The sequence below is a fragment of the Somniosus microcephalus genome, chromosome 30, assembly GCF_052327205.1.
Source record: "Somniosus microcephalus isolate GS21.2 chromosome 30, FLI_Smic_1.0, whole genome shotgun sequence".
NCBI classification, from domain to species: domain Eukaryota; kingdom Metazoa; phylum Chordata; class Chondrichthyes; order Squaliformes; family Somniosidae; genus Somniosus; species Somniosus microcephalus.
In genome coordinates this window covers 36,632,569-36,656,191 of record NC_141016.1, presented here as the reverse complement: position 1 = coordinate 36,656,191, position 23,623 = coordinate 36,632,569, and the positions used below count along the sequence as shown (strand labels likewise).

At 46.9% G+C, this 23,623-nt stretch overlaps 1 protein-coding gene and 1 long non-coding RNA gene across 3 annotated transcripts in view; one reads left to right on the top strand and one right to left on the bottom strand.

The window, feature by feature from the left end:
* The first annotated feature begins 3,657 nt into the window (after nt 1–3,657).
* Nucleotides 3,658–18,886, top strand: LOC147098144 (uncharacterized). Of its 2 annotated transcripts, none has more exons than XR_015074279.1 (3): nt 3,658–4,110; nt 4,760–4,849; nt 18,515–18,886. It is a non-coding gene; the product is annotated as an uncharacterized LOC147098144 (long non-coding RNA). The 2 variants fall into 2 exon arrangements; XR_015074280.1 differs by lacking the exon at nt 3,658–4,110 and adding an exon at nt 4,394–4,459.
* Nucleotides 18,887–19,808: 922 nt separating this feature from the next.
* The window catches only part of LOC147098143 (scavenger receptor cysteine-rich domain-containing protein DMBT1-like), a 94,131-nt gene continuing 90,316 nt past the window's right edge, over nt 19,809–23,623 (bottom strand). The window contains exons 14-16 of the mRNA XM_085970832.1: nt 23,333–23,443; nt 20,421–20,552; nt 19,809–19,969 (exon numbers count right to left, since the gene is read on the bottom strand). Of these exons, the coding sequence (XP_085826958.1) occupies nt 19,809–19,969; nt 20,421–20,552; nt 23,333–23,443 (404 nt within the window). The remainder of the gene's footprint in view (nt 19,970–20,420; nt 20,553–23,332; nt 23,444–23,623) is intronic.

The window sequence follows — 23,623 nt, the reverse complement described above, 5'->3', positions numbered from 1 at the left end:
CTCTGAAGAGGAGCTCAAAAGAGCCACAATCCTTGTGATAAAGAGTGTCCAACACGAGTGTTATTCAGAAGAGTTGAAGTGCATAGCAGCAGAACACAACCTACCCCCTCACAGCAGTCTACGGAAGCTGCATCCCATCGTCGACACCGACGGCCTTCTCAGAGTTGGGGGACGCATATCGCAGTCTCAACTAGGAACGAATGCAACCAACCCCACCCTCATTTCAGGTCGTCATCATATGGCCATTCTGCTCGTGTGTTACCATCATGAGGCCGTGAAGCACCAGGGCAGACATTTCACCGAAGGTGCCATCAGAGCAGACGGCCTCTGGTTGGTTGGAGCTAAGAGATGTATCAGCGGCACGCTTTTCAAATGTGTCACCTGCAAGAAACTCCGTGGGAAGACGGAGCACCAACAGATGGCAGAACTGCCAGCCGAGCGGCTACAAGTAGCACCACCTTTCACCTATGTAGGCGTCGATGTTTTCGGACCATGGGATGTGGTCTCATGCCGCACTAGAGGAGGGCACGCCAACAGCAAGAGGTGGGCGGTGATGTTCTCATGTATGTCCACAAGAGCTGTACACATCGAAGTCATAGAAACAATGGGCGCCTCCAGCTTCATAAACACTCTGAGAAGGTTTTTCTCAATTAGAGGCCCGGCAAAGCAAATACGCTCAGATTGCGGCACAAACTTTGTTGGCGCCTGCAGAGAGCTGAAGATTGATGGATCTAGTTCCAGCTCTCAGAGGGTGGAGAAGTATCTCCAAGAGCAGAAATGCACCTGGGTATTCAACCCACCTCACTCAACCCACATGGGCGGCGCATGGGAGCGTATGATCGGCATTGCCCGCCGTATCCTCGACTGCATGTTTCTCCAATGTAGATCATCGTGCCTCACACATGAGGTCTTGACCACACTGATGGCTGAGGTCACCGCTGTGATGAATGCAAGGCCCCTCATTCCTGTATCTTCAGACCCAGAATCGCCTCTCATCCTCACTCCGGCCATGCTTTTGACCCAGAAGACAGGTGTTCCCCCTTGTCCTCCAGGAGAGTTTGGGGAAGGAGAACTCTTCAAGGAAGAATGGAAACGAGTCCAGAGTCTGGCAGACACGTTTTGGAACAGGTGGCGAAGGGAGTACCTCACCACACTACAGAGACAACGCAAGTGGCAGGACAAGAGGCCGGATCTCAAAGAAGGAGATGTTGTCTTGATGAGGGACAATCAGGTAAAAAGGAATGAGTGGCCTATGGCTATCATCGTGAACTCCCATCCCAGCCAGGACGGGAGAGTGAGAAACGTGGACTTGAGAGTCATCAAAGAAGGAACAGCGAAGGTCTTCTCTCGGCCCGCCTCTGAGGTGGTTCTTCTTTTGTCGCCTGAGAACTCCAGTGACAGGTAGAGTTCGGACTATGTGGAGTCGTTAATGACCCCAGACGGGGAGTGTTCTGGACCGATGGACATTCTGAACATTTAATGTGTGCAGATAGCACCCTCTGGTGGCGGTTATTGTGTTAACAGTTTGTATGCTGGAAAGGTCATCTGACCTTTCTTCCTGTGTGAGGTCATTTGACCTTCTTACCTTTCTTCCTGTTGACCCCAGGAAGCAGTTTTGCCAGGAAGAACCTGACTTGAGTAATGGAGAATTTGCTATGAGAAGTTCCACTTACAATCTAATGTAATCTGGCTTCATATGTTAGGCCAAACGCAATATCTGTGAGTATCTTTAGTTCTTAGCATAATAGCAATGTTGTCAGAGTAATATTTTGATAATACTATGTTTATAAAAGATTAATATTTAATAGTTACAGAAGTTAGTTCAAATGTTAGTTAGTTATACAATTAGTCTATTCTACTGTTATAAATATGCTTATATCTTGTGTAATATCGAATGTGTAGTACTCAGTTTATGTACAAAACATACTTTCTCTTTGTTTACAGTTTCACAAATTTGTTCAAGTAAAAGCTTCAAAACAGCAAACGGCTTCAGGGAAGAATTATTTTGAATGAGTGTTTAACTTGCTGGATAGCTAGATAGGAGCACCTCTAGCGTGGCCAGTACAATGATAATGGCCCGTATTTTCCAATTGCAGGTCTCCTGCAGGCGTAGGCCTGCGATCTGGAAAAATCTACGCCCTTACCCGAGGGTTCCCGGGACCCACACGCTTCCGATCCTGGTCCTCTCCAAATTCCCAGTGCGCAGGGCCCACGTAACCCAGAGGCACAGGTAGTTCGCAGCGTCCCTGGGATCACGTGGGCCATGGGGAGCCAATCAAAGAAGGGAATCTCACTTTATACACTTGACAGAATATATGAATGTAGATCACCCTAAAAAGATAGTCAAACTTTAAATACATTTTAAGAAACATCACATTTTCAAAATGACCTGAAATTACAATACATTAAGCATTAAGTATTTTGAACAAAAAATTAATTTGTTGAAAATAATAATTAACGTTTTTTACAGGGGTAAAAATAAACTTATAATTTTTTTAAGTATTTTTAAATGATAAATCAGTGAATGATATATTTTTTAAACTTTATTTTCAACTCTTTTCCGGGTAAAAGCAGGCCTTAAGTGTTATCTGCGGGAGGAGGGTCTCCAGAAAGCGGAATGATCCGCCCACAGAGGCCCTTCTCCAGGGCGGCCGGAGGATCTGTCTAGACAATTCTTGATGGACCGGAAATGCCGGTTTTCAGCGCGTGTGCTGTGCATGCCTGAAACCGGCATTTCCCATGTCACTACGGGTGAGTACACAGCGCGTGCCCACCCGTAGGGATCGCAATATCTGGGCTGATATCATCATCATGCACAGCGCTCTGGCCGCAGACTTCCGTTGCGCCCGCCCCCTGAATTATCGCCGGGCGATGGGACCAACAGGATCAGTCAGCGGTTTTGCAGCGGCAGTAGTGGGCGGAGGCACTACTTAAAGGGCAGGTGTCGGGCGGTCATTTATATTTTGGCTGACTGCCAGCATCTTCCCACCTTTAACATTTTGTATCTGGGGTGCCGGCCACAATCGCTCAGCCCACCATTCCTCTTGATAGCCGGGCTGTTTCCGCGGCACACCACTCCCTGGTGGTCCGGCAGGGCCCTGGTGCATGCAGCGCTAGGCCCCTTCCCTTTAATCAGGGGCGGAGACCTGCAATGACGCGGTGCTCCGTTCCCCCGTGCGTGACGCTGCTGCATGTAGCGCCGCGACATTGAGTAGTTGCGCCCCAAGAAGGAGGGGGAGCACTTCGACCAACTTCTTGGGAAGCTACTACTGAATGAACGAGGGCGTGGCCCAGTTTCCCCCGATCTGTTTGACCAAGTGTTTGGTCACCTGGGCTAAAATCTCCTTCTGTGGCTCCGTGTCAATGTTTAAGCTCCTGTGCAACATCTTGGGTTGTCTGACTCAATTGAAAGCGCTATATAAATGCAAGTTGCTGTTGTTGTGGTTCCGATATTACGGGCAGCGGCTCGGTTGCGGAATATATGACCTCAATTAAACACTGGCAATGAAATGGTCATTTGCAGAAGGAAACTGCCGGCTCAATAGTCTTATTGCATTGACCAGTCCGTCTCCAGATTTCAGGGCATTGTTCAACGAAATTGAAAAAATAGATACTTTTTAATGCCCCCGATGATATTTTCCCAGAGTTCTGCTTGCAGCCGTGTCCTGGAGATTATCCTTTCCTTACTGGAGAATCCCAAGCAATCCTGGAGGGTTGCCAAACCCTCGAGCTGGAGGAGCTGGGAATTGAAATGTAACAGAATCCCCGATACATCCACCCCAATCCACAGAACTTCACCCGAATATGCCCACTGTCCTCTGAGGACACCAACTCCCTTCTCGAAGTTCAGATCTTCACTTGCCAGGGAACTTCTGGTCACTCACCAGGGCCGGTAAGAAAGCACAATATTCCTGTGCCGGCGGGATATTCCACTGAGGAGGGCTTCACATCCATACCCATCGTTGCTTTCACTCACTGTTCACACACAAGCGCACTTTCCAAGAGGAGAGAGGTCGGGAGTAAGCAGGTGTAAGGCCTGTTTGTAACAGCATAAGATTTGAAAAAAGAAAAAAATCGCTCATTTATCATTTAAAAATGCTTTAAAAACAGGTAAGTTTATTTTAACCCAGTTTAGTTAGGTTAGTTATTTTTGTAAAAAAGTTAAATTTTTGTTTAAAATATTTAATTTTAATGTACTTTCAACTAATTTTAATAACGTGATTTAAAAACAATATATATTGAATGTTTGATTGTTTTTGGGGTGATCTCGATTCATATATTGGACAGGTCTATCTGTCAAGTGTATGAAGGGAGGTTCCCTTCTTTGATTGGCTCCCCATGGCCCACATGATCCCAGGGACGCTTGCGAACCGCATGTGCCTCTGGGATACGTGGGCCCTGCACATTTCCAGTTGGAGAGGCCCAGGAGCGGAAGTGTCCGGACCTTGAGAACCCTCGGGTAAGACCGTGGATTTATTCCAGAACCGCACGCAGGAAACCTCCGAACGGAAAATACGGTCCTGTCAATCCACAGGCCGTTTCCCTTTATCTTTTAGTCATCATTGCATTGATATTACTGCTCAACTTATTGAAAGCACTTTGTACTTCCCTCAAATTTTCTGCAAAGTTGTGCATGTTTTCCACCGTCAATGACCCTTGTATTGCCTGTTCTCTAATCCCATCAATCATGGGTATATCGATCCCAACTGCCTTCTCTCTATTTAATAGTGCTAAAATTCTCCATTATCTGTTCCAACAGGCAGTTCCAGTTCCAACTTCCTCCAAGGACACTTCATACCACTCCTGACGTGTCGCTGCGATCTCTATGGTGAACTAGCCTGACAACCATGTAAGTGATATTGGGCATGTGAGTGATATTATTCGAGTATCAGATATAATTCATACACTAAATTACTAACTCCAGTAGTGATCTCAAAATATTCATAGGTTTCAATGTTCCATGCTGACACATTAATTCTTACAGGAATATGTACCTATATCTCATGGGTAGGTGTACCGTCTTTCTCGGGTCGGGGTACTGTCACTCTCGGGTAGGGGCACTGTCACTCTCTGGTAGGTGTACTGTTTCTCTCGGGTAGGGATACTGTCTCTCTCGGTTAGGGGTACTATCTCTCTCGGGTAGGGACACTGTCTCTCTCGGGAAGGGGTATTGTCTCTCTTGGGTAGAGGTACTGTCTCTCTCGGGAAGGGGTACTGTCTCTCTCGGGTAGGGACACTGTCTCTCTCGGGAAGGGTATACTGTCTCTCTCGGGTAGGGGCACAGTCTCTCTCAGGTAGAGGTAGTGTCTCTCTCAAGTAGAGATAGTGTCTCTCTCAAGTAGATGTAGTGTCTCTCTCAAGTAGACGTCGTGTCTCTCTCGAGTAAGGGTACTGTCACTCTCGGGTAGGGGTACATTCTCTCTTGGGTAGGGGTACTGTCTCTCTCGGGTAGGGGTACTCTCTGTCAATTCAATTCAATTCAATTCAAATCGCTTTATTGGCATGACAAGGTACATCTTATGTTGCCAAAGCATCGAATAACATTCACGGTTGTACACAAAAATACAGATCTATCCATACAGTGTACAAACAGATGTATCCCTGAGTGTATAAGTATACATTCATATAATTTTTATATACTCTTTTCTTATATTTAGTGGTTGTCCCTCTGTTTATGGCAAGCTGTAACATAGTGTGCCGCTAAGGTTACACAATTTCTCTCTTCACCTAGTAGGTATGGGAATTTTGGGTCGTCATTCAAATTCCTGAATTCCGGGCATATTTTTGTGAATTTTGGGTAGAAATTCTCCCTTATGCCCTGATATTTTCTACACGCTGTGAGGAAGTGCATCTCTGTCTCCACCACTCCCTGACTGCAGTGAGAGAATATGCTATCCTCTCTTGGTAGCTGGGTCTGCCTGTGTCTACCTTTTTCGATCGCCAGGCTATGTTCACTAAGTCTGTACATTGTCAAGGTTTTTCTCATTTTGCTATGCTTTACCCTGGTCAGGTAATCAGCCAAGTTGTATTGTCTGTTTAGGGCCAAGTAGCAATTGAGTTTGCTTTGGGTTTTTGTTGTTTCTGCCCAATATGACATATTGCTAGGGGGTTGGAATATAAAAACAGGGAGGTATTGCTGCAGTTGTACAAGGTATTGGTGAGGCCGCACCTGGAATACTGCATACAGTTTTGGTGTCCATACTTAAGAAAAGACATACTTGCTCTCGAGTCAGTACAAAGAAGGTTCACTCGGTTAATCCCGGGGATGAGGGGGTGGTCATATGAGGAGAGGTTGAGTAGATTGGGACTCTACTCATTGGAGTTCAGAAGAATGAGAGGCGATCTTATTGAAACATATAAGATTGTGAAGGGGCTTGATCGGGTGGATGCGGTGAGGATGTTCCCAATGATGGGTGAAACTAGAACTAGGGGGCATAATCTTAAAATAAGGGGCTGCTCATTCAAAACTGAGATGAGGAGAAACTTCTTCACTCAGAGGGTGGTAGGTTTGTGGAATTTGCTGCCCCAGAAAGCTGTGGAAGCTACATCATTAAATAAATTTAAAACAGAAATAGATAGTTTCCTAGAAGTAAAGGGAATAAAGGGTTACGGGGAGCGGGCAGGAAATTGGACATGAGTCTGGGTTCGGAATGGTCATGGCCCTGTGGGTAGTGGAGCGGGCCCAGGGGCCGTGTAGCCTTGTTCTGCTCCTACTGTGTTCTAATTCTGTTAGATTTCAGGAGATGGTTTTATTCCTGTTCCTGGCTGGGGTGGAGATCGCCTTTACAGAAGGTAAGTACTGTAGAAAATATAGGGACAGAGTGATCTCCTGGAAGAATTTCGATCGCCTAGATGGGTCGGAGAGGAATTTCCCAGATTTTTTTCTCCCAAATTGGCCATTGGGTCTTTATCTGGTTTTTCGCCTCTCCCGGGAGATCACATGGGTTCGGGTGGATGCAGAGTGATAGAAGATTTGAGGTTAGGATCAGATCAGCCATGATCTTATTGAATGGTGGAGCAGGCTCGAGGGGCCGATTGGCCTACTCCTGCTCCTATTTCTTATGTTCTTATGTTCTTATATTCTTATTTTTCCTTTTGCTTAGCGACGATTATGTTGGGTCGAATTCTTTGTGTTACACTGTCACTGTCTTTGGGTTGGTTATTGTTAGTAGTGTTGGTAGTTACTTCACTGAGTCCCAGGACTAGTTGACTGAGGGTATTCTTCTTTATGGTCCTCTCTTGGAATTTCAGGGCTTCGTAATGATAGCATTGGGGGTTGCTCATTTCTAGGTGTTTCCAAAATGTGGTGGCGCTTTTTTGGATAGTGATTATTAATGGATATTGGCATAGTTCTGCCCTGCATGCATTGTTTACGGTTTTCCTTTGAGTCCGGAGGATACTTTTACAGAATTCTGCATGTAGGATCTCAATTGGATGTTTGTCCCATTTTGCAAATTCTGTCTCAGGTAGAGGTACAGTCTCTCTCGGGTAGATGTACTCTCTCTCCCGGTTAAGGGAACTGTCTCTATCAGGGAGGTGTTCAATCTATGGTAGGGGTACAGTGTCTCTCGGGTAGGGGCGCTGTCCCTCTTGGGTATGTGCACTGTCTCTCTTGGGTAGGGGTACTGTCTCTCTCGAGTATGGGTATTGCCTCTCGGGAAGGGGCACTGTCTCTCTCGGGTAGGGGTAATGCCTCTCGGGTAGGGGCACTTCCACTCTCCTGTAGGTTTACTGTCTCGCTCATGTAGGTGTACTGTCTCTGTCGGGTAGGGGCAATGTCGCTCTCAGCTAGGTGTACTGTCTCGCTCATATAGGGGTACTGTCTCTCTCATGTCGGGGTACTTTCTCTCTCGGGTAGGGGTAATGTCTCTCTCAGGTTGGGGCACTGTCTCTCTCCTGTATGGGCACCGTCTCTCTCGGGTAGTGGCACTGTCTCCCTCGGGCACTGTCTCATTCGGGCATTTTCTCTCTCGGCTGAGGTTCTGTCTCTCTGCAGAAGGCATAATATCTCTCACGGTAGTGGTACTTTCTCTCTCGGGAAGCCAAACTGCTTCTGTCAGTCAGGGGTGCTCTCTCTCTAACTTAGCAATGTTGCCTCTCACTCTCCTCTCTGGTAGGGTTACTGGCTCTCTTGTCTGGGGTACAGTTTTTCGAAACTAGGTTACTCCCTCGCTCGTGTAGTGTTGCGGTCTCTCTCGGGAGGATAGTCTCTCTCTCTTGGGTAGGGGAAATTTCTCTCCAGTATAGGTGTACTGTCTCTCTAGTATAGGCTTATTGCCAATTTTTGAGCGGGGTTACTGTCTCTCTAGTATAGGTATATTGCCAATCAATGGGGTAGGGGTACTCTCTCTCTCTAAAGTAGGGGTATTGCCAATCTATGGGGTAGAGGGACTGCCTCTCTAGGGTAGGGCTACTGCCAGTCTTTGGGGTAGGGGTACTGTCTCTCTAGGGTAGGGGTACTGTCAGGCTATGGGGTGAGGGTACTGTCTTTCTAGGGTAGGGGTACGGCCAATCTATGGGGTGAGGGTACTGTCTTTCTCAGAGAGGGTTGCTGTCTCTGGTGAAGTGGGTCAGGATGAGAGACTTACCTTCTGTACTGGCCCTGCCACAGTCAGGTTTATGAGTGATGAAGTCAGTATGAAACTCCGCCGTGGGTTCTAATTGTTTCAGTTCTGGGAGACACATGAGCAGAACATCCAGACCCAGGTCTCCATCTTTTATAGCCACTGCAACCGTGTTGTGATTGCATATAACCGGTGGGAAAGTAAGCTGTGAGGAGGATGTAAAGTGGCTGCAAAGGGATATAGACGAGTTAAGTGATTAGGCAAGAAGCTGGCAGATGGAGTATAATGTGTGGAAGTGTAAAATTATCCACTTCGGCAGGAAAGATGGGAAAGGAGAATATTTCGTAAAATGTCAGAGATGAGTACATGGTGATCTTGAGAGTGATTTGGGAGCCCTTGTACACAAATCAGAGGAAGTTAACATGCAGGTACCACAAGCAATTAGGAAGGCAAATGGTATGTTAGTCTTTTTTGCAAGCAGGTTGCAATATAAGAATAAGGAAGTCTTGCTGCAATTATATGGGATTTGGTGAGGCTTTACCTGGTGTACTGTGCACAGTTTTGGTCTCCTTACCTAAGGAAGGATATACTTGCCTCAGAGTGGGTGCAATGAAGGTTCACTAGATTGACTCCTGGGATGAATGGGCTTTCCTATGAGGAGAGATTGAGTAGAATGGTCTATATTCTCTGGAGTTTAGAAGAATGAGAGGTGTTCTAATTGAAACGAATCAAATTCTTCGAGGGCTTGACAAGGTAGATGCGGAGAGATTGTTTCCAATGGCTGCAGAGTCTAGAACTAGGGGTCATAGTCTCAGGATAACGGGTCAGCCATTTAGGACAGAGATGAGGAAGAATTTCTTCACTCAGAGGGCTATGAATCTTCTGAATTCTCTGCCCCAGAGGGCTGTGGATCCTCAGTCGTTGAGTATATTCAAGACAGAGAATGATAGATTTTTGCACTCTGGGAAATCGAGGGATATGGGGATCGGGTGGGAAAGTGGAGTTGGTGTTGATGATCAGCCATGAACTTATTGAAAGGTGTAGCAGGCTCGAGAGCGGTATGGCCTAGTCCTGCTCGTATTTCTTATGTTCTCATATAACCTCCTCTGTCACCTTTCCTGGGAACATCAGCAGTCGGTTGGTGAGATTAAACAAGCAATCATTCGTCGTCAAATTGGAGCGGTGCCAGGACCACCCGCGAGGCCCGAAACCGTCAATCCCAGACCCCCATCTCTCACAATGTGGGCGGGGCTCTCAGACCCCCCATCCATCACAATGTGGGCGGGGCTCCCAGGCACCCCATCAGTCACAATGTGGGCGGGGCTCCCAGACACCCCATCCGTCACAATGTGGGCGGGGCTCCCAGACCCCTCATCCATCACAATGTGGGCGGGGCTCTCAGACCCCTATGTCACAATGTGGGCGGGACTCTCAAACGCCAGTGAGCGACAGGAGTGTTGCTGTGATCTAATTGGTCAGACAGTATTTGTGGGCGGGGTCCATTGCCCGGGTTTCCCCGGCATCAGGTTTTTGTGCTCCACCTTCCCGGGCCGGGTCCGCTCCCGCGATCCTGATTCCACCCGGGGCTGTGAGGCGGTGGATTCCAGATCCGGCCCCCAATTATCGCTCTGATCAGCCCCTCTGCTATCAGTGGCTCCACCTGCTGTTGCTGGTTGGGCTCCTCAAACCCGGCTAGTTTAGGCTTGTTGCATCCCGGTGCCTATCTCCGGCTGCTCCACAGGCGAATCAGAGCCGCTTGTAAATGGGAAAAGCAGAGCGTTTGCCAGTGACATGATTCCTCCAGGCGCGGCTGCAGGGCAGGCTGAAGACCTCGAACTAGCGACTCTCTGTGAGACAAGTTACCGGCAGCCTGGGGCAGTTCAGGGACACGCGTCCATCAGCACCATAACCCATCACAATACTCAACCGGGACTTCACTGGGACTCTGCCTAGTCCCAGGAACCAAGGCCACCCTGATTCCTCCGGCTGTAGAGACTGCTGTAACTTCCCAACAACTGCTGGGGAGTTTTCCTGCCCTCTTGACCATGAGCGGGAATCGAGCGCCATTGTCCACAGGGCGGCTGAGAGGAAGAAGCCGTATCAGGTCCTCCGGCTGTATTTGCAGCCTGATCCTCACATCTTCCACCTGCCTAACATGCTCAAAGATCGATCACTTGTCAGGGTCGAACATCCCTCCATCCTTTGCTAATTCTTTTAAAATTTTCCCTGAGGTCGGAGCAGCATCTGCTGCAGCTGCTGATGGCTCCACATTATCTGCATCTGCATCTGGGTATTGCAGGACTGACCGCAACAACCCCGATACCGGAGGCACCGGCCCCTGTCCTGATCTCTGCACTGCCTCTATCAGAAGCACATCACCCTCACTGTCAGATTCAGATCTCAAGCCCTGTCCCAACTGATTACCCTCTTTTACTAGCTCTGGGGGCAGCTACTGGGGGATACAGGGCAGCCACCGCTGATCGGCCCTCGGACACAGAGGCAGCGTATGTTGTCTCCATGTTACAGCTCGCCACACTACCCTTAGGCAGTCCCTCGGAACCGAGGATGACTTGCTTCCACATTAAAAATGAGTTCACAGGTGACTGATGAGTCCAATGCGGGACCTACAATCTCTGTCACAGATGGGACAGACGGTGGTTGAAGGGGCTGGTGGGTGGGGTGCTTGGGTTAAAGTGCACTCCTTGCGCTGCCTGCGCAATGCTTAAACTGTCAGACTCGAGGTGTTTGCCGCCTTCCCTGATGCCTCTCCTCCACTTTGAGCGGCCTTGGGCCAGGGATTCCCAGGTGTGAATGGGGATGTTACACTTTTTCAAGGAGGCTTTGAGGGTGTCCTTGAAGCGTTTCCTCTGCCCACCTGGGGCTCTCTTTCCATGCCGGAGCTCCTAGTAGAGTGCTTGCTTTGGGAGTCTCGTATTGGGCATGTGGACAATGTGAGCAGTCCATCGGAGCTGATCGAGCGTGGTTAAAGTTTCGATGCTGGGGATGTTGGCCTGAGCGATAACACTGACCTTGGTGCGCCTATCCTGCCAATGGATTTGCAGGATCTTGCAGAGGCAGCATTGGTGGTACCGCTCCAGTGCTTTGTGGTGCCCGCTGTACATGGTCCATGTCCCTGAGGCATACAGCAGGGCAGCTATCACTGCTGCTCTGTAGACCATGAGCTTGCTGCTGGGTTTGAGGTACTGGTCTTCAACACTCCCTTCCTCAGGCGACCGAAGGCTGCACTGGCACACTGAAGGTGGTGTTGGACATCGTCATTGACGTCTGCCCTTGTTGACGGTAGGCTCCCCAGGTATGGAATGTGGTCCACGTTGTCCAAGTCCTTGTCATGGATTTTGATAATTGGGGGGCAGTACCGTGTGGCGGGGGCAGGTTGGTAGAGGACATTTGTCTTACGGATGTTTAGTATAATGCCCATGCACTCGTATGCTTTGATGAAGGTGTTGACGATGGTTTGGAGTTCGATCTCCGAGTGAACGCAAATGCAAGCGTCGTCTGCATACTGTAATTCGATGACAGGGAATGGGACGACCTTGGATCTGGACTGGAGGTGACGGAGGTTGAACAGTTTCCAGTTTGTTCTGTAAATTAGCTCCACTCCAGTGGGAGCTTACTGAGGGTGAGATGGAGCATTGCAGCAAGGAAGATGGAGAAGAGCGTTGGTGCGATGACACAGCCTGGTTTGACCCCGGTTCATATGTGAATTGGGTCTGTTGTGGAACCGTTGGTCAGGATCACGGCTTGCATGTCGTCGTGAAGCAGGCGGAGGATGCTGACAAACTTTTGAGGGCAGCCGAATTTGATGAGGTCACTCCAGAATCCCTCATGGTTGACAGTGTTGAAGGCCTTTGTGAGATCAAAGAAGGCCATGTACCCCTGTTCCCCGCTTTTCTCTTGTAATTGAAGTGCGGTGAAGATCATGTCCATTGTGCTCCTTATTGGGCGCAATCCGCATTGCAACTCTGGGAGGAGCTCATCGGCCACTGGGAAAAGGCGATTGAGGAGGATTCTTGCGATGTCTTTCCCTGTGTCAGACAACAGGGAAACTGCTCTGTAATTACGGCAATCAGACTTGTCACCTTTCTTGAAGATGGTCACAATTATGGCGTCTCTGAGATAAGAGAAATGAGTTCATGAATTCACGCCAGTAGTGCTTGTCTGCCATACTTTAATTTCTCAGCGGGGATTCCATCTGCTGCTGAGGCCTTGTTGTCCTTCAGTTGTCGGATGGCCTTTTCAACCTCATGCCGGGCTGGGGTGCCATCACTTCTGTCCTGAAGCACCATTCTGAATGCTCGATCTAGCTCTGACACATCATCGCTCAGCAATGAATTCTCACGCTGGACTCATGCATTCACCTCCTCCAAACCTATTGTTTCATATTAACCTGGGGAGCCAGTGAGTCTGTTTAACCGACTGCTTCTCACTCTGCAAGCTTTGTTTCTCTGCTAAGTTAGCAGATTCCAGCTCATCACACTGGATTTCACACTCCTCTATCTGTTTAGAGAGAGCGTAACAGGCCATAAATAAGCTTTGGACCATCAGGCATTTTATCTTTATAATTTTGTTTTATATCTAAATCTTCCTCAAATCAAATTCTGACCCAATCTGATCGATCAGCTTGCAGGACAGTGTCAAGGGTCAAGTCCATACACTTATGTTGATGGATATACTTCTCCAAACATTCATCTAATTTAGATTTAGGTATAGCCTTGCCTTTAAAATAATGTCAGTGCAAAATGCAGGTACTAAAATTCGGAAGCAGGCACGGGTCCTGTTGGGAACGAAAATGTATCTGACAGTTTTAGCATTGAGCAGCAAAATCAGAATAAATGGGACACACGGGGTTAGAATATAATGAAGGAATTCGATAGCTCCCCACACCCGTGAAATGCGAACCCAGCTTGTGACAAAACAAAACCAGGGCGAGTTCCCAAGCATATTCCAATCTGTTAACATAAAGAACTGGAAAATGTTCTTTAAACAATTCAGCATAGTCACTGTTCCGAGAACCACAGCCGCCATTATCTCGGAGCAATAATTAGTTTCGAGCTTTTGGCAACAAATGACCACAAATTGATCAAAGGTGAAAGTGACTGTGAACCAGACAGAACAGCGCGTGGCTGCATAAAGCAGGACCGTGTGGATATTACACAGTGTAATGGACTCCACAAAACGAATCTGTTCCCAAAAAGCAATAGGAATCTGCCTCAATATCAGACTGACGATAAGGACCAGTAGATGCATCGTTGCCATGGCCACAAGTTAGCGAGTGACACATTTGGAGAGCCCGCACTTTCCCTGAGACAGAATCACATTGTCGTTAAGATAATTTATCTTCCTTAAAGTTATCAGGGTAATTATACATCAGGCTGGGAGCAAAAACAGAACTTTGATGGAGTTCGGGACAAATTTGCAGCCGGCCTTGATTTTAGTGGAGGAGGCGGGATGGAGCTGGGTTGCCTGGTGGGCAGGTTTCGGACCCGCTGCCGGTTTCAGCCGCTCCCGATGTCCCATTTTGATTTAATTGGACCAATTAGTCCCGTGGTGCGCGCTGCCTGCTGCAATGACTGGGAGCGGGTCTGTTGGTCTGCACTGATGAGGTCACAGCTACACTTGTTTTTAAGGGCTCCATGTAGCCTCAGCCTCTCATTTCTCGTTACTGCTGCAGCTTGAATGGGCCAAGGTGACCCTGAGTGCTCAAAATCCAAGGCTGCTCCCCGATTCACTGAGGACTCGCTGCAAGCTCTTGTGCAGGGAGTAAGAGGACGCAGGGAGATTCTGTTCCCTAAGGGTGTAAGGACAATCCTAGTTACTACAGGCCGGTCAGTTTAACATCACTGGTGGGTAAAGTTTAGAAACAATAATCAAGCCTAAAATTGGAGACGTTTAAGCTAATTACGGAGAGCCAACACGGACTTGTAAAAGGCAGATCATGTTTGACTAATCGAATTGAAATTGTTGATGAAGTAACGGGGAGGATCGATGAAGGGAATGCAATGGATGTTGTCTACATAGATTTTAGGAAGGTGTTTGAAAAAGTATCACATAGAAGGTTGTTAACAAAATTGAGGCTCATGGAATAGGTGGGTCAGTGGCAGCTTGGAAATGGACTTGGCTTAAGGACAGAAAACAGCGAATTGTGGATAATGGCTGTTTTTCAGACTGGAGGATGGTAGACAGTGGTGTTCCCCTAGGGTCAGTGCTGGGCCCATTGATTTTTTTGATATATATAAATGACCTGGAAATTCTATATTTGCCGATGACACCAGACTTGGGGTGTAGCAAACAGTGAGAATGATACCAATCAACTGGAACAGGACATAAGAAAGCGAGCAGAATGGGCAGACAATTGGCAGATGGAATTTAATACAGAGAAGTGTGAGGTGATGCAATTTGGCAGAAGGAACCGGGAGAGGCAATATACACTTAATGGCACAGTTTTAAAGAGTGTGCAGGGTCAGAGGGACCTGGGAGTTAATGAGCTTAGGTCCCTGAAGGTGGCGGGACATATTAAGAGTGTGGTTAGCAAAGCATATGAGATCTTGTGTTTCATAAATAGAGATATTGAGTACAAATGTAATGACGCGATGCTGAATCTTTATAAAGTGCTGGTTAGGCCACAACTGGAGTATTGCGTCCAGTTCTGGACCACACACTTTAGGAAGGATGTGAAGACCCTTGAGAGGGTGCAGAGGAGATTTACCAGAATGGTTCTGGGGATGGGGGATCTTAGCTACAAGAACAGGTTGGAGAAGCTGGATTTGTTTTCATTATAGCAAAGGTGGTTGAGGGGTGATCTGATGGAGGTGTACAGATTATGACAGGTTTGGATAGGCTAACGAGGAAAGGCTGTTCCCACTAGTTGATGGTACAATGACACGGGGACACAGATTTATGATTTTGGACAAGAGATACGGGGGTGCTGTGAGGAAAAACCTTTTTACGCAGCGAGTGGTGAGGACCTGGAATTCGCTGCTGACGGATGTGGTGAAAGCGGAGACACTCAATGTTTTCAAGGGGGGACTGGATAGGCACTTGAGGGAAATAAACTTGCAGGGCTACGGGTTAGAGCAGGGGAATGGGGCTGACTGGATTGCTCTGCAGAAAGCCGGTCTCCTTCTGTGCCGTTCTGACTCGATGAATCTATGACTCCTGAAGACCGGAGGAAGCCTCCTCACAGACAAAGGCTGCCTGGCTGGAGATTGCTGAAGAGGTTAATGCAAGGTCGCTATGTGCACACACCTGGCTGAATCAATGTGAATAACCTCACATTTCCCTACATTATACTCCATGTGCCACCTTACTACCCACTCACTTAGTTTATCTATATCCCAGTGCAGACTGTTTCTCCTCACAGCTTACTGTTCCACCTAGCTTTGCATCTGCAGCAAACTTGGATACATTACACACGGTCCCTTCACCTAGGTCAGTAATATAGATTGTAAATAGCTGAGGCCCCAATACTGATCCTTGCGCCACCACATTAGATACAGCCAGCCAACATGAAAAAGATTTTTTTATTCCTACTCTGTTTTCTGTATGTTAACCAATCCTCAATCCATACTACTATATTACCTCCAATCCCATGAGCCCTAATCATATGTAATAACCTTTTACGTGGCACCTTGTCAATTGCCTTTTGGAATTCCAAGTATACTACAGCCACTGGTTCCCCTTTATTTACCCTGCTAGGTACATGCTTAAAAAACACTAATGAATTTGTCAAACATGATTTCCCTTTCATAAAACCATGTTGACTCTACCTAATCATGTTATGATTTTCTAAGTGCCCTGATACCACTTCCTTAACAATGGATTCCAGCATTTTCCCGATGACTGATATCAGGCTAACTGGCTTGTAGTTCGCTGTGTTTTCTCCCCATCCACAGTCGAGGGTCCTGTCAACCTCTGTGGAGGGGAATCCTTGGAAAGCAAAAAGGAGGGCATTGTTGAGGCACCAGTATTGAAGGTGGCATCATCATGTGATGCAGACAGAGAAACTGGGAGAATGGAATAGAGACCTTACTCGAAGCAGGTTTGGAGGAAGTATGATCAAGGTAGCTGTGGGATTCACTTTAAACAACCTAACCCAAGACATGTAGACAGGAAGTCAAGAACGGAAGGGAAGAGTTCGAGTTGGCCATGTGAAACGGTGGAATTTAAAGCAAAATTGATGAAATTTTTCAGTTCACGGCTTGAGCAGGAAGCCGCACAGACATCAACGCACCAGATAAAAGATGTCAAGGATGTGACCTGACTTGGTCTGAAGCAAGGAATATTCCATATATAACGTTAAAAGACCGGCATAGCTTGGACCCATATAGGTTCACCAGTGACAAATTTATTTGGAGGAAGTGAGCAGCGTCAAAGGAAAAGCTGTTTAATGTGAGACCGAGTGTGGCCAGGTGGAGGAGGATGGTTGTGGATCAGGATTGGTTTAACCGCCATGTATGGAAGAAGCGCAGGGACCGCAGCCCATCCTGGTGATGTGGAGGTGTAGAGCGACTGGGCGTCCTGGTGGGAGTGAGGTTGTAGAAGGACTGGACATCTATGGTGAAAAGGAGACGGCTATGACCAAGAAACTGGAATGGTGAAAAAGGTGAATGGCGTCGGAAGAGATTAGACAAGGGGAGAACATTTACAGTTGTGATAGGAAGAAATCAGTTCCGGGGGCATTAATAGGTTGATATGATTGTTCTACCGGCGGGGTCCTGTCTGTGGATGTTTGAAAGGAGGCAGCAGGGGCTGTGCCAGGTTAGTGGACTATGAGTTTGGAGGCCGTGCGGTGAAGATCTCCAGAGGAGATGAGGTCAGTGCCAGTCTGGGAAAGGATTGCTTGATGTTCGGTGTTGGGGTCACGGTGCGGGGGAGGGACGAGGAGATGTCAGAGTTTGGGCTGTATTTTGCGACACCTACGGGTGTGTACGAGATGTGTACGTGACCATAGGGGCCGCGCTGGTTCCAGATTTAGGCATCAGAATCTTGACAGATCCTCCGTATCCCAGGGAGATGGGCCTCTGCCGGTGGAGATTTCCGCTATTTGCCCAACTTACGCCCGCTGAATGCCTGTGAAATTCTTATGCCTGATAAATGCAGGTGTAAGGCCTGCTGTTACCAGAATAAGAGTTTTAAAAAAGCTAAATAAAATGTTATCACACATTTATACATTAACAACCCTGTCCAATAAGTTAAGATTATTTTTAGTCCCGTTAATACATATTTGTTCAAAACATTAATTTTTCGATTACAATAGCATTAAAAGGCATTTTAATTAATATTAACTATGTAATTTATTTATTTATTTTATGAGTTCGTGTATTTTTAAAGTGATCCCCATTCATATTTATGGGCGCTCCGTCCGCACGAAACTCCCAGAAGTATGAATGGCGATTCCCTTCTTTTATTGGTTGAGCTGGCCCATGTGACCCCAGGGGTGCTTGTGACCCGCATGCGCACCTGAGATCCCTGGGCCTCTGCCCGCGCGGACCCGGAGAAGCCCAGGATCGCGAGCCTCCAAACCTCCCGGGCCACCAGGGAAATGCGGAGATTTTTCACAGGTCGGAGGCATCCACCCGCGGGAAGCCTCCGATCGCAAATTGTGGGCCTTGTGTTTAGACTCCACAAGGTGGCGCTATTTTCAACACACAACAACAGCGACTCCCTTATCAGCAGATTTAATGATAATGTCAGGTTTGTACCTGAGAGAATGGAATGCTGCAAGTTCACAGGGGCATGGATCAGAGTGAGGGAAGCGAGGATTCACTGAATCACTCCTGCCCTCCATCCAATCACAGACATTCAGCCTTTTGATCTTTTCATGCCCCCTTTTCCCTGGCTCTTTATTTACTAAAAGCGGTTAATCTCTAACATTTTAGATTTCTGAAGATATCACTGACGTGAAACGTTAACTGTTTCTCTTTCCACAGATGCTGCCTGACCTGCTGAGTGGTTCCAGCATTTTCTGTTTTTATTTATAATAATGTTCGCCCTCTGCTGGTGGATACTTGCCATTGCAGTGGTCATACTGATGGAATAAGCATCGCCACCTGCTGGCGGACACTGCACGGTACAGTCGTTTTGCTGATTGAGTGACCATTGCTCACTGCGTCTGAATAACTGAAGTATTTAGCTTTTAGAATTAAAGTCCAATAACAGTGGCCGTGGAACTCTGATCAGATTCTCCGGGTCTCCCGCCATACGCCGAATTCCCAGGGGCAGGTGTCGTGCAGTAAAACAATATTCTGCTGTATCTAGGAATTTGTGTGTGTTTACTCATGGGACATAATAAAAACATGAACATCGACAAAGGCACAAATTTCAAACATAATATTTATAAAATGCATTTTATATTTTTAAACGCTATATACATCACTTGACCCCCCTGCAGGTTGAGAACCATCTTAAATAGAGGATGAAAAAGTGAAGCGGTTACAAAATGGAGTTCATATAAAACCTTCAACAATAAACATAGGTTCTTAATCTCTGTTACAGAGTTGATTAATACACGCAGAGCAGTGTCTTACAGTATTAATATAGACAGAGCAATGATCCGAATACATTCTTTGTTTTATAACTTTAATTAAGCAGAACGCAGCCAAAATATAAAGAAGAGCTAAATCTATTTATTTCAAAACAAATTAACATGGCGATTGATAAATTAAAGTGTTGTTTATATCGTGAAGAGAAGCACATTCAGCATGTACACACTGTTGGAAAAGTTAATGTATATTCTCTCAGATTTCACACACAATATTTCCCGCTAATCTGTGACACGCCCCGGGACATCGCATCCGGGATTTTCCGCTGACTTTTACCTGAAAGGAAAAAACAAACAGCTTGAGAGAGAGAGAGAGAGGATTAAACAATTCACCAACACAACATACAATCAAATGGAGTCTTTTTCACTACTCACAATATTCTCCCTGATATGTCACTTCTATTTGACTTTTATTTAACTAATAAATAAACATAATCTCTCTGATAGTTTTAATATAGTTTGCCGTTAAAGACACTCCCCACAATCACAGAATTGAATTAATTACAGCCAGTATAATGGGGTGTTTATTTCCACAGTAAATACACAGCATGTTCTCTCTGCTAGTTTCAGTATCACTACCGGTTGAACACACTGCCCATTGTCACACAGTAGAATCCACCCGGGACTGGACACTCACCCAGCACTGGGGCACAAACAATGCAACATATAATAAAACATTGCTCTTACCGGCTTGACGTAGATGTAACATTTTCAGCCACACAATCACTGCCCATCGGTGGCGGAATGTCCGGGGTTGTGAACGTGTCACAGTGAACATGGTCATTGTTACCAGGAGTGGAAGGAACCGGTAAACCGGGATCAGTGCGGGTCTGAGAGCTGTACACTGTGGGAGAGACAGATTATGGGTTAATGATGGCGGTAAAACCCGCATCAGTGTGGGTCACATATATCTGTCAATTTGGTGAAGGGGCTGGGCTTTGCTGGTCTGTGAGTGGAAGAGAATTGTTTTCTAGCCACACCCCCGTGCTGGGTTTTACCGCTGGGTGACAGCAGACGAGGTGCATCTAATATCCGAGAATCGGGCGGTTCAGTTTGAGCACTGGAATGAATCCTGGTGCGAGTATTAAAAAGGAAGATAATCCACACTGAACAGCATCAGGATCTCTTTTCTAGAACGTCTCTTTTCTAGAACACTTCATTTCCTGTAATCACAACATGGACTTAAATCAACCATCGCTCCGTGTCACCGCCGATTGAAAGGGAATTTAAAACAGCGCCAGTCCATTCCTAAACAGAGGGCTGGTGACTGCGGGGATGTCAGAGATGTAACTCACCGAGAGTGGAGAGATCACCGCCGGCACTTCTGAGTGTGAGGAGATCATCAGGACCACCGTCCAGCAGAAAGTGACTGCCCTGAGTGTCAGTGACTCCAGTCTCAACATCGTCATAATCGCCCAGAACCGGACCTGGGAGGAAATAGAGATTTCCACTGAAACCAAATGCCAGCACTGAGTACTCAGAATGATATTATTATAAATCAATCTACCCGGGCCTTGCAGGGCAGGAGAGTGGACCAATGTGGTCTTCGGGTGAAGTGGGGTTATCTGGGGCAATGATTGGACCGTGTCGTGTCGAGGTAGTTTAGTCTCCGTTTTAAAGTCACACATTTCCCACTGAATCACCCACCCAACCTACACATACATTTCACATTTCACGGCCCATAGAGCCGTGTGAGGAAACACAATGAACTGAATGTTTCCTTCCATTATATCATTGGGGGAAGTCGATAAGATGTTATTTCAAATCAAAAGTATTTCCACAATATTTTGTAACTAAAATCACTGTCCAGTACTACGGATCCTTGGCAGTCTCATTTTTCGGCGAGTAAGTTCTGATGTCTTTAGTTGTTGGTTTACGTGGTAGAGAGCTTGAAGTCGAAAATAAGATTATAGGAAGTAAAAATGTACCCACCCTGAAGACTGGAGGAGTTCCTTTCAGGTATTTCTGAACCCGGATCATTGTCACCCAAAATGTCACTGGTGTAATATCCGATCTTATTGAGGGAGTCAATGGAACCCGAAACTGTCAAACACAAAAAATGGATGGTTATTGGAGAGATTGATTAGCACATAGGAGCAGACAACAAAATACCTTCATCGTCCCTGTTACAATATCCTGGAATTTGGTAACTGACACCATTGTGGGCGATCATTCACTACAAGGACTGTAGTGGTTCAGAGGAAGGCCCACCACTACCTTATCAGGGCAACTAGAGATGGAACATAAATGTCGGCCCTCCCAGCAGTCAGACACAATAAGGTACAGTCCATTAGTACAGGTAAGACCTCCGGTATCAGAGCAGAGAAAATAGTGTATAACACAGTCGGTTAGTACAGAGGGAGTGAGCGGGGTTTCCTGAACATGAACCACCTGGAATACGACAGCGACACACCCAGCCCAGTCGACCCTGCAAAGTCCTCCTCATTAACATCTGCGGACTTGTTCCAAAATTGAGCGAGCTGTCCCTCAGACTAGCAAGCAACAGCCTGACATAGTGATACTCACAGAATCGTACCTTTAAGCCAATGTCCCAGACTCCACCATCACCATCCCTGGGTATGTCCTGTCCCACCGGCAGGATAGACCCACCAGAGGTGGCGGTACAGTGCTATACATCCTGGAGGGAGTGGTAATGGGAGTGCTGAACATTGACTCCAGAACCATGAAGTCTTATGGCTTCAGGTCGAGCCGGGCAAGGAAACCAGCTGATGATTACCACCTACCACCCTCCCTCAGCTGCTGAATCAGTACTCCTCCATGTTGAACACCACTTGGAAGAAGCACTGAAGGCAGCAAGGTTACAGAATTTACAGAATCAACGGTTCAGATCAAAGCTCTGCAGTCCTGCCACATCCAGTAGTGAATGATGGCGGATAATGAAATATCTAATGGGAGGAAGAGGCTTCATCAATATCCCCATCCCCAATGATGGCGGAGCTTAGCACGTGAGTGAAAAATACAAGGCTGCAATGTTTGCAACCATCTTCAGCCGGAAGTGCCGAGTGGATGATCCATATCGGCCTCCTCCTCAGGTCTCCAATATCACAGAAGCCAGTCTTCAGCCAATTCAATTCACTCCACGTGATATCAAGAAATGGCTGAATGCACTGGATACAGCAAAGGCTATGGGCTCTGACAACTTGCCGGCTGAAGACCTGTGCTCCAGAACCAGCCGCACCTCTAGCCAAGCTGTCCCAGTTCAGTTACAACACTGGCATTTACCCAACAATGTAGAATCTGCCCAGGTATGAACCGTTCACAAAAAGCAGGACAAATCCAATCCGGCCAATTACCGCCCTATCAGTCTATTCTCAATCACCAGCAAAGTAATGGAAGGTGTCACCATTGACCAGTCACATAAATACTATGGCTGGAAGAGCAGATCAGAGGCTGGTACTTCTGTGGCGATTGTCTCATTTCCTGACTCCTGAAAGCCTTTCCACCATCTGCAAGGCACAAGTCAGGAGTTTGATGGAATTCTCTCCGCTTGCCAGGATAAGTGCAGCTCCTGCAACACTCTAAGATACACACCATCGAGGATAATGCAACCACTTGGTTGGCACCCCATCCAAAATCTTAAATATTCACTCCCTCCAACACGAGCGTACCGTGGCTGCAGTGTGTACCATCTACAAGATGCACTGCAACAACTTGCCAACGCTTCTTCAGCAGCACCTCCCAAACCTGCAACCTCTACCACCTAGAAGGACAAGGGCAGCAGGCAGCTGGGACCACCATCAACTGCAAGTTACCCTCTAAGTTGCACACCATTCGGACATGGAAATATATCAACATTCCTTCATCGTCGTTGGGTCAAACTCCTGGAACTCCCTCCGTAACTGCACTGTGGGAGTACCTTCACCACAGGCACTCCAGCGGTTCAAGAAGGCATCTCACCTCCACCTTCTCAAGAGCAATTAGGGATGGGCAATAAATGCTGGCCTTGCCAGCAAATCCAGGAATGAAAAAAAAATTCCATTAGACCATTGGGGGAAATTAACATGATTTAGTTTCAAATCCAAATTATTTCTACAATATTTTGTAACTAAAACCACTGTCCGGTACTACGGGTTCTTGGCAGTGTCATTCATCGGCAAGTAAGCTCTGTTATCTTTAGTTGTTGGTTTTAGGTAGTAGAAAGTGTGAAGTCCAAAAAAGCGATTGTAGGAAGTAAAAATGTACCCACCCTGAATACTGGAGGAGTTCCTTTCAGGATTTTCTGATCCCGGGTCAGTGTCACCCAAAATGTTACTGGTGTAATATTCAATCTGATTGAGCGAGTCAATGGAAGCAAAAACTGTCAAACACAGAATATGGATGGTTATTGGAGAGGTTGTTCAGGACATCGGAGCAGACAACATAATGGCCCGGATTTTCCAGGGCCTATGATCGCATGCACACAACATACATGGTCATAAGTTTCCCACAAGTTCCGTGTTTCCACATGTGATGCACATGCACAAAAACACAGAACTTG